At 36.2% G+C, this 12,061-nt stretch overlaps 1 protein-coding gene across 1 annotated transcript; it reads left to right on the top strand.

The window, feature by feature from the left end:
* Window positions 1-444: 444 nt before the first annotated feature.
* Window positions 445-11,806, top strand: LOC125653512 (ankyrin-1-like). Its single transcript, XM_048883066.2, has 12 exons — window positions 445-528; window positions 802-828; window positions 1,342-1,440; window positions 1,666-1,753; window positions 2,521-2,525; window positions 2,803-2,817; window positions 3,771-3,800; window positions 4,582-4,629; window positions 4,908-4,994; window positions 8,677-8,790; window positions 9,901-9,999; window positions 11,421-11,806. Exons 1-12 carry the CDS (start codon window positions 445-447, stop codon window positions 11,562-11,564), a joined length of 840 nt encoding a protein of 279 aa, XP_048739023.2. The 3' UTR covers window positions 11,565-11,806.
* The last annotated feature ends 255 nt before the right edge of the window (window positions 11,807-12,061 follow it).

Genomic DNA, 12,061 nt, shown 5'->3' with positions numbered 1-12,061 from the left:
TGAATTTGGTTAATGTTTGTGTCTTTGAAAGACTGAAATACTGAATAACAATTTCATCACAGGAAAACCAAGGGGATGAACTAGAACAGTTACTGCGGGACCCCGACGCCAACGTTAATGTCCAGAACTCGGTAAGGAATTACATGACGTCCTAATTACCTTATTCATGTTGTTACGCCAACGCAAATCCTTCTTGTCACCTATTCATTATGAAATACTTGCGCTCAAACTAGGTTTATAGTATTTTTAAAACTAGACCTAATATTCATTTGCGTATCTCTCCCTTCCATCAATGTAGTATTTTCTCACGCAATCATAGATTCTTTATAACATAAAAGTATCGAAATATTTATAACCAAATATATTTATTGATAACTATGTAAAGTTTAAAATTTCACTTCTCATGCATTTCAGAGTGGTTTATTTCCTATTCACATGGCCATAATGAAGAACGACCCATTAATGCGAGAAACACACGTTAAACGCCTCATCAGTAGAGGCGCCGACGTTAACGCCAGAGCGATACCTGTAAGGAAAACAAAACCCGCAAATATTCAAAGTTCAGACTTGTTCATTTCTGTAATTTACTTATTTTCATTGCTGTGTAATTTTCGTGGTAGTGTCACATCCTTTACAAATCAATACAACAAACATTTGTAACTGATACATCAATAAGAAATATTCCATGAACAATGACACTGCTTCGGAGTTACTGAAACTAACAAATACATTAACACAGGAAAATTTCGAAGAATGGAAATACAGTTGTTGTTTATTACAAAAATATATATCAAATTACAGAGAATGCAGGGAAAGCTATTGTTAAAGGTATGTGTGCTTTATTTCAGTATTAATCATGCAGAATGCATACATTTATTCCAAATCAGTGCTCGTTAGTTGATCACGTGATCTCCCAACATCACTTATTCATATTTTGTAATATTATTTTGAAAAATGCATTTCTTATATGTGTACAATCTTACTGCAATGTGTATATCTTTTCCTGAAAGTATATATGAATCAGCTCTTTAAACAATATTTTAAAAGAGATGTCAGAAAATAACAAAGAGAAAAGAAAGAGCACATATATCAAAATTTTAAGCAATAAAGAACACTAATTAGACTGCAAATTTTCAGACAAATATAAAAATAGTGCGTATTAAAAGGTAGTCTTTTTAAAATCAAAGCGCTTTTTGTTTATCGAAATGTATTAGCATGCAGAAATGTTGAATTAATCGGTGTACATTAAATAGTATACATGTATGTTGTATTTCTGAAAAGTGTTGTAGACATGAAAACGAAAAACAAAATATACCTATCAGTAAGTGCCATTCCTAACAGGGCGGAAATACCCCTCTCCACATGGCGGCGATACGAAAGCAACATCGAACTGTCAAGATTCTCCTGGATCATAAAGCACAGCGGCATATAGAAAATGACGTATGTATCCAGGTCTTCCAAACAGAAAATGCATTACTTATTCTTTTGAAGCATGAAATTTACCTGTAAATAATTACCATCGATTTGCCTAATGAATTAACTTAATCTTTTGTGGATTACAGACAATAAACCCTGGAATTGATATTCGGTTTTTTGCACATTGTATCACCAACATGAATATATCACTGTATTAGAACAATTCTAAATTTCCATGTTTGTTTGCAGGATGGTATGACTCCTTATGACTATGCTCATAATAACAAAGATGAAAAAATGATGAAGTTATTAAAAGAACATAGAACAGAGGAGAAAGGTAATACATATCTTTCATTTATCTAGAGTGTACGACAAAGTCTTGTTGAGAAACTCCATTGTTTTGTTTTGTGATAAAACCAGAACCAGTTAAGAAATTACTTCCTACATTGATTAAATACGGCACTGTTAATTGCACAGAGTGTTGATTCCACCTTTAAATTCAATTGATATTTAATCATTAATACTCGGACTTTGGGACAAAAAGATAGGAGGGGATTTTCTTTGCATTTCAACGCAATGTTTCAACTTACAAGTAATTTTTGACTACGATTGTCAATAATTCAACAAGCATTTTATCATATAATACTAAAACAATAGCTCGTACATTGTTTAAGATACTCGTCTACGACCAACACGGATGTTTCTAGGATAGGGTGATAGAGTGCTAAGAAAACCACATAACTAATATCTACACTGGTTGTCATGAAAGAGATTTCAACAATTTCTTTTTCAATAGTTGACCACTATCAGTTACAGAAATATCTTACTATATAATGTAAATCAAAATTAGTTTCCTTGCGTTCCTATATACACACACATTTTATCGCAGTACTGAATATGATTTCGTACTTTTATTAAAGGCTTCAATTAGACCCAACACCTTTGGATACCCACCAAAAACCATATAGGCAATCAGTGACAAAGTGGCATCGTGAGAGATTGGGACAAGAGACATTGTGCAGAATAGGTTGTCCTAATGTCCTCTATATACCACATCTCCTAGAGTGGCTTTCGTTTCACAGTTACTTGTATGCAATTAGTGAGCACCAATTCAGATAATAAGAATTCAGTCTTTATTCTAAAATGTGTATGAATTACATTGTAAATGTGTCTACGTAGTGCTTTATAGATAATCAATTGTTTGCAGTTTTCATAGATATATATGTGCATTTCTGAAACACAATAAATTATTTTCAAAAGGTGTCTCTTTTGTTGTTTTGCCTGATCATTTCTTTAGAAAAAGGGCAATTGTTGAAATCATTTGGATTCTTATCTTTCCTGTAACTAAATATTTGTACAATAATGATTATCAAGACTTAGGCAAACATGCCAACTAAATGCGTCATGTTTTGTTTTGTTTTTCATTTTTTCTTTAAATGCAAAAGCATTATTATACAATATAATTGACAATTGAACGATGAAACTGTAGCGCAGTGCATTAACAAGCACTACAAGTACAGAGTATGTAGAGCATGACTGTATACAGCATGTATTTGTACATTTATATAAAAAAAAAATGAAAATTGACAAAAACTGTAAAAAGGTGTTGTTTTTTTTTTCTCAATGGCATTACATTATAAAACATTTAGGTTTAAGTTTATGTTAAATCATTAAAAAAAGCATAATCAAAAGATAATCTGAATTTGGTATTTGCAAATAGCACGAACACAAGACAATTAACCAAAACCTTGAAATATTTATCGTGAATGTTTTGTGTTATTTCCTACTTTTTGTTAGTGGGGTTACTTGTATTATCTGGCAAAATATATTTCACGCTAAATGAAAAAGAGCTATTCAAAAGAGATATCTTAACTTTCAAGCATCACAAAATGTGTCAGAGATTTCTTTTAAGCGTTCTGAGACCTTTGTTACATGGAAGTATTGATCTATTGCAATATATTCGTTCCACTCAAATGATATTTATTCCAATTTTTCAGCAAAGAAGAAAATGGTAAATACGATTCTGTGTTTGGATAATCCAGATCATCTGTGTGCGATATAATCAGTAAAAATTTTAATCAGGACGGTACATTTGATCCGATATGCAACACATAGAATATGCAGTGGTCATTTCATGTCATGATTTCCAGTTTACTAAATATCACAGAGAATTTGAAAGATGATTGAAAGTAGCGGACTTAGCGCATAAATCATTACTAAGAAAGATTAGTTACTTCCTCTATTCAGTGTTTTTGAAAGTATGGATTTTAATACCAATTAATTATACTTGCCTGAAATATAATATTTCTTCCGTACATAATTATATATTCAATCGTTTTTGCAAGAAACCGGAGAAGAAACTTCCCCTAACAGCACGGGAACCGGTAAGTTCTTCTTGGTTGTCAAATAGCGAGTAAGTTTTCCACTAACAGCAAAGCAATCGGTAAGACCACCTCCTCTATCGAATACCCAGGAATGTTTACGCTTACAGTAAATCAACCGGTAAATCGTCCTCCACTATCAAAGAGTTAGTAAGTTTTGCACAAACAGTAGAATAACAGGTACATATGTAATGCCACCACTGAAATTCAAAGAACAGACAGGTCTTCCACTTAGCCGTGGAACCAGCAAGTTCTTCACTGTAAACAAAATCGGTAAGTAAAAATGAAATGATTTTCATCTCAACGGACAAACAACAGGTAACTATTCCTAATGATACCTTCACAGGAGCTATAAAACCAGTAGTTTTAACATACGAGAAAGGTCATAGAAACAAAACAAAAATCATCCACTTACGTGTTTAGTTGTAAATAAAGATCTGGAAATGCTTCCTTAAACAATGAAATAACTGGCATTCGAAGAAGGTAATATATCTCATATAAATGATGGTGATAATGCTAGTTCGACTCCGTTTACCAGATCAAGATATGTGGCTCATGGCGGGTGTGACCGGTCAACAGGGGATGCTTACTCCTCCTAGGCACCTGATCCCACCTCTGGTGTGTCCAGGGGTCCGTGTTTGCCCAACTATCTATTTTGTATTGCTTGCCGGAGTTATGAGATTGATCACTGTTCATTATCTTCACCTGGCATATAGGAGTTATGACATTTATCACTGTTCGTTATCTTCACCTTTCATTGCACTTTATCTGTTCTTATTTGAAGGTACCAAAGGGGATTCAAGAAAAGGGAAGGACGCGATCATTTGATGACGTATGTTACAAATATCAATCTGAATATGGGCATATGAGCACATTGTGTTGAGACTCATGTATGTAATGCAATATACTATGGACAGTCATAATTGTTCAAGTGTGAAAATAACGTACATGATAGTCGCAACAAAATTATTCATATTAATGCAGTCATAATCGTGATAGGTAATTTTCCCATAATTAGTCTGTGATTTAATTTCGAAAATTTAATATGATATGTGTAACTTCTGGCAATAGTCATGATGATGATGATAATGATGATTTTTATAATTATAGGCATCAATAAAAGATTTAAGAAAAGAACAGGATGGACTTGATGACCTTATTAAGGACCCGGACGCAAATGTCAATATCAGAAATGCAGTATGTACAATTCTAAATATTTTCCTCTATCTGCAGTACCCAAGTCCGACAACAATTGTAGAGGACAAACAGTGAAATGTAATTCCAAGAATATGTTTAAACTGAAGACCAATGAAAGGTGAAGATAACGAACAGTGATAACAAATGTTGAAAGGTGAAGATAACGAACAGTTATAACAAATGTTGAAAGGTGAAGATAACAAACAGTTATAATAAATGTTGAAAGGTGAAGATAACAAACAGTTATAATAAATGTTGAAAGGTGAAGATAACAAACAGTTATAATAAATGTTGAAAGGTGAAGATAACGAACAGTTATAACAAATGTTGAAAGGTGAAGATAACAAACAGTTATAATAAATGTTGAAAGGTGAAGATAACAGTTATAATCAATTTTGAAAGATGAAGATAACGAACAGCGATAACAAGTGTTGAAAGGTGAAGATAACGAACAGTGATAACGAATGTTGCGTTCAGTTTGACAGTCCTATACACCCCTGTGTTACACCGATGTTCTCATTAGGTTAATCAACATATGTACGTAAAGAATGTCTTTATCTGAACCTCGACATGTCATGCTCATGGCGGGGTGACCGGTCGACAGGGAATGCTTACTCCTCCTAGGCACCTTATCCCACCTCTGGTTTGTCCAGGGGCCCGTGTTTGCCCAACTATTTTGTATTGCTTATAAGAGTTATGAAATTGATCACTGCTCGTTATCTTCACCTTTCATGTACCAGTCTTTATTTATAGTAAAATCTAACAGCATTGTATTGATTGTGTACGTTTTTTGTTTTGGTTTAAATGAATCAATATTACAGAGATGTGTTTGCAAAATGGTTTAATATCGTAGTTCGTGTGCAGAAACTTTCGACATATTCCATTGTAAGAACATGGTACCCTTAAATTGATCTCATTCTTCTTCCGAATGTCAAAATTTAACAAACTTGAATCTAAATCAAAGTGGATGATTGACTGTGAATATTGAGGGGTGTTCAGTGTTAATTGTAAGAAATAGAAATGCATTGTATACTGAATTGAGCCCTGAAAATATATTCAGGTCTCTGTCTTTATTACAAGTACATTAAATTTGTAAGTTTTATTTGGAGTAAAGGAAATTCTAAAAAAAAAAAAAAAAAAAAACCAACAACTCCACTACCTCCATAGGCTTTAGCATCCCTATCTTGGCTTCAAGAGGATCACAAACTCACTAGATACTATCTATATGCTCTCCCAAAATATCCATATTCCAATATAACCTGTTATTCGGTCAAATGTTGTCTGACGCGTTTCATACCAATTGTTATGTCGTCCTTTACACACTGATTTTGATTGCAGATTACTCCGGTTACCTGACCGAGATACAGGCATTACGGCGGGTGTAAACTGTCGACAGGGAATGCTTACTCTTCCTAAGCATCTGATCCCACCTCTGATTTGTCCAGGGGTCCGTGTTTGCCCCACTCTTTATTTTATATTCCTTATAGGAGTTATGAGATTAATCTATGTTCGTTATCTTCACCTTTCCATTGGTTATCGACTAAAATTGACAATTATTAACGAATAATGCAAGGCAGAATGGAGAAGGGTGAACTCTAATTGAAACGGGTAATCAGACAAGCAACTCAACTACCATATTAGATGAATCTTTGAAAATACCTACTTAAAGAGGTAGTGCAGTATTATCAACATTTAGGTCATGTGAAATAATAATGCCTTGGTAAGGAAAAACAGGATCGCTTTGTGCAAAATAAGTAAAACATTAGACAGGTGGTGTTAGAATGGTCTCCAAGTGTATAATTCGATATTAGTCACCATGGGAGTGCTTTCGGTTTGAGTGGAAACACTTGTCTTACAGAAAGGTGGTTTTCTGGCAGACGTTAGAAATTGGGTAGGATTTGTTGCAGTGGAGAGTAGGATATGTCATAGTGGAGAGTAGGGTCCGTTGTAGTGGAGAGTAGGGTCCGTTGTAGTGGAGAGTAGGATCTGTTGTAGTGGAGAGTAGGATCTGTCATAGTGGAGAGTAGGGTCTGTTTTAGTGGAGAGTAGGGTCCGTTGTAGTGGAGAGTAGGATCTGTTGTAGTGGAGAGTAGGATCTGTCATAGTGGAGAGTAGGATCTGTTGTAGTGGAGAGTAGGATATGTTGTTGTGAAGACTAGGATCTGTTGTAGTGGAGAGTAGGATCTGTTGTAGTGGAGAGTAGGGTCTGTTGTAGTGGAGAGTAGGGTCTGTTGTAGTGGAGAGTAGGATCTGTTGTTGTGAAGACTAGGATCTGTTGTAGTGGAGAGTAGGATCTGTTGTAGTGGAGAGTAGGGTCTGTTGTAGTGGAGAGTAGGATCTGTCATAGTGGAGAGTAGGGTCCGTTGTAGTGGAGAGTAGGATCTGTCATAGTGGAGAGTAGGGTCCGTTGTAGTGGAGAGTAGGATCTGTTGTAGTGGAGAGTAGGATCTGTCATAGTGGAGAGTATGATCTGTTGTAGTGGAGAGTAGGGTCCGTTGTAGTGGAGAGTAGGATCTGTTGTTGTGAAGAGTAGGGTCCGTTGTTGTGAAGAGAAGGGTCCTTTATATTGAATATAAAAGTCCTTTAATGGTCATCTGAGAGGTAGACTAACCCACTAAAAGATATTTCCTTAATGAATCAGCTCCAAGATTATTTTTTTAGTTTTGACTTATCTATGTTTAAGATTACAAGGGCCATTAAAGCCCATGAGCTATTTTACGGTTGGGGTGCAGTCACCATGTTACTTTATCTATCGGAATGCGGGTAATTAATCTCAGATCGTACACTGAACGTTACACTGTACCTGTGGATTTTGATATGGCCGGAACAGTAGCGCTATGGCATTCCATCTGGGGGGGGGGGGGGGGGGGGGGGTCTAGTGAGGTCTTTTTTTGCAAAGTCGATCTATGAAACTTGCATAGTGCATAATAAAATATGTCAGTACTGGTATACTGTATATCTCATTATAGTAGTTTTAAACACATGATAATTCATTCAATTGTAGATAAAACTTCAAATGACCTGGTCAATAAAATGATGGAGCTATATATGTAGCAATTTTCCGTAATCTTTCTAGATTTGCTGCAACAAGATCCAATGAAAACAAGAAAAATATACGTTTACAATGCAAGACCAAGATATGTTTTTACGACGGAAAATGAAAGCTTTAACTAAAGACAATTCAACGTCTTAAAATATGTAAAACTTGTACGGTACCAATTTTGATGCACCAGATGCGCATTTCGACAAATAATGTCTCTTTAGTGATGCTCAACCGAAATGTTTGAAATCCGAAATAACATTGAAGTTTTAGAGCTATTATAGCCAAATATAGCGTGCCAAAAAAGTGGAGTCAAATTCGTCTAAGGATAAGAGCTATGCATGAGGGAGATAATCCTTAATTTTGAAATGAATTTCTAAATCTTAAAACAGCAATTAAATGTTATATCAAAATTTCAATGTTGTTTCTTTTCTTTCGTGCAAGTGTAAACTGCAGCGAGTCCAACCATCAAGGTTTATACATTTTTGTACAGTAGTAATTCAAAATACCATATTACGTCATAGCAGAACATCAATATATATGATATTTGCCGTAGTATGAAAGTTTTGACTGATGTATTTAAAATAACAGTCTATCTATTAAATTCATAATGGTTTCCAATACGACTGCTATCGTTTTCAGAATGGAATATACCCGATACATCAGGCTGTTATGAGAGATGATCCCATCGTCAGAAACCAGCTAATACAAACCCTGGTTGACAAGGGGGCTGATGTCAACAGCCGTGCACTTAAGGTAACAGCCTGTCCTACGTGTATGCTGCCATCATATCGTAAGTCAATGTATATACCGTGCATTTTGAGGAATTGAAAACATTAAAAACAAGATGTGTTTGTGAAACACAAATGCCCCCGATAATGGCCAATTCCGAAAATGGCCAATGTCACAAGGACAAATATCTTGGTACCAGTAGAAAGATCTTGTCAAAAGAAATGCTCATGTACAATATGAAAGCTCTAATATTTACCATTTAGAAGTTATGACCAATGTCAATTTCTTTAAAAGTAGGTCAAATGTCAAGGTCAAAAGGTTTAGTACCAACCGAAAGGTTTTCTCTAAAGGAATACTCGTGTGAAATATCAAAGCTCTATCACTTGCTGTTTAAACGTTATTAGCAATTTAAGGTTAAAGTTTCAGACAGAATTGCAAAATGACAGACAGGACAAAAACAATCAGCCCCCGATCCTCGGTCTCGGGGGCATAAAAATAGGACCTTGAAAACATATGTAATTTGTAGATACAGTGATTCAAAATTGTAGTTGGTAGGGGTGAATTGATCAACACTGTGATGTAGCTCTTTTGAGAAAACACATTGTACATTCAATTTTTTTAAAAACATTTGTCAATCATTTTCAAGTTAACAAACTATTGCGCTTCAAAAAGATAAAGCCAAGTTCCTTGAACTATGATTTCTTTAATGAGAAAAGGAATAAAGTGTTTTTAGTTCATTACGTATTCAATAGAGATTGTCTTCCTGAATATTCAGGTACCGTGTCGCGGCAGGCGTTAGCACGATAAGGAACCCTCACTGCTATAGCCCCGAGTGTTAAGCATAGGTATAAATTTGTGGTACTTCAACTACAACTTGCGACGTCTCAATATGAGTGAAAACTCGACGGGACGTAAAACATAATGAAGAACCCTCACTGCTATACACCCCTGAGCGCTAAGCTTTGTGGTACTTCACCTACAGCTGGTGATGTCTCAATATGAGTGAAAAATTCTTGACAGGACTTATCACAATCAATCCTGAATATTCTGATATCCAAAGATCGCGAAAATTAGACCATCACAAAAATGAGTGATTTTGTTATACAAGTCAAACTGAGATTGTTTTATTTACAGAGCGGGAATACTCCACTTCATTTGGCTGTCTCACGTGGTCAGCTCGGGACGGTTAAACTTCTGCTCTCCTGTCGTCCGACCTTTTCTGTCCCAAACAATGTACGTATTACAAAGCATTTCCAACAACTTTGAATTCAACGGTATAATTTTTTCAAAATTGACTTCTTTCTTTTTTTAACTTTGCGATGATTCCTATGGAAATGGCATAATCTATTCGTCTTAAAATAAAGATACTTTTGAACAAGTATTCATGGTACAGAGATACATTTAAATCGAGGCAGGCTACTGAAAACAAGTTGATGGTGGAGGGGTTTCAACAGTCTCGATTAAAGTCAGCATTTCGCAAATTCTATGGTCGTTATAACGATCTAGTTTGCCAATACAACCTATCTTTGAGTCAAATGCCGTCTGACGTGTTTCATACTGATTGTTAGGCCGTTCTTGGCACACTGATTTTGACTACCTGATCAAGATAGAGGGCTCATGGCGAGTGTAACCGGTCGACAGGGGATGCTTATTCCTCCTAGGCAACTGATCCCACCTCTGGTGTGTCCAGGGGTCCATGTTTGCCCAACTATCTATTTTGTATTGCTTGTAGGAGTTATGAGATTGATCACTGTTCGTTATCTTCGCCTTCCATTTAGCCACTTGGATTAAGAGTTTAAAAAGTAATGTACAGGTCATTTCACATATTTTTTCAATGATCTCATATAACAAAATTCACGGTCACATGTACAAAATATGTGGCTTTTGTAGTATGGTCTTATATCAACGTCCTAAACTCGTGAACTTTAAAATCATATTTTTAAGTTCTTCATTCGAAAGGAGTGGCTATATGGAAAGACAAATCATTGAAAGAGAAAACAGATCTGCAGAGATCTACCTATAGAGGATATCCTATATATACCTCCAAAGCGACACACGGTCCCCATCAAACACTTCCTGTACTAAAATCTGTATTTAATCATGGTTATATGTGTAAAAAATACTTGCCCCCCCCCCTTTTTTTTTAATCATCCACTTCCCCTTATGCAGATAGGGTAAAAGCAAATTCCTTTGTTACTCGTTTTTGGTAATACAAAGTTTTATGACCGGTCGCAAAAGTCTAGTACTTTGGGCGATCACTTCGCAACATGGATATCACGTCAAACTCCAAGACGTTTAACAGAGGCAAAATCTGTTCCCTCGCCAGGTGTCCGCGGCATTAGAGGTGAAAATCACGGGTCTTCTAAAATTTGACCTTCAGCACGGAGGTCATGGTAAGCTTTGACACGATAATATCCTCACTGCTGTAGCTGTACGCACCGAGCATAGGTCCAATTTTGTGGCGCTTACACCCCCCCCCCCAACTGGTGCCGTATCTATATATAAAATATGGGACGTGTCCAGTAAAACCACAAAGAAACAAATATTAGGCTAGGTTTAAATCAAATTCAAATCAGAGCAAAGTCGTTTATCAGTGTGTCTGAGCGAAAACATTGCAGTATACAGTAAACTGATGTCATTACCCCTTATTACAGGCTGGCAAGACCCCCTATGCTATTGCTGAGGGGAATGGCAATATGGAGATTTTGACACTTCTCGAGTCCTACAAACGAAATGTCGTAGACAAACGAAAGAACCTCTCCTCAGTACGGGACAAAGAAAACTGTGTTGTTTCTTGACACTTGATAGTGATTGTGTTCACTGTGTGTTCCATATAGTGTCCAACACAACAGGAAGCGGAATTCCCGTCACTGTCGTAATGTTCAATAACACAACAGGAAGCGGAATTCCCGTCACTGTCGTAATGTTCAATAACACAACAGGAAGCGGAATTCCCGTCACTGTCGTAATGTTCAATAACACAACAGGAAGCGGAATTCCCGTCACTGTCGTAATGTTCAATAACACAACAGGAAGCGGAATTCCCGTCACTGTCGTAATGTTAAACACAACAGGAAGCGGAATTCCCGTCACTGTCGTAATGTTCAATAACAACAGGAAGCAGAATTCCCGTCACTGTCGTACTGTTCAATAACACATCAGGAAGCGGAATTCCCGTCACTGTCGTAATGTTCCATAACACAACAGGAAGCAGAATTCCCGTCACTGTCGTAATGTTCAATAACACAACAGGAAGCGGAATTCCCGTCACTGTCGTAATGTTCCATAACACAAC

This window comes from Ostrea edulis, chromosome 7 (assembly GCF_947568905.1).
Source record: "Ostrea edulis chromosome 7, xbOstEdul1.1, whole genome shotgun sequence".
In the NCBI taxonomy this organism is placed as follows: domain Eukaryota; kingdom Metazoa; phylum Mollusca; class Bivalvia; order Ostreida; family Ostreidae; genus Ostrea; species Ostrea edulis.
This window is presented reverse-complemented; position numbering and strand designations above follow the sequence as displayed.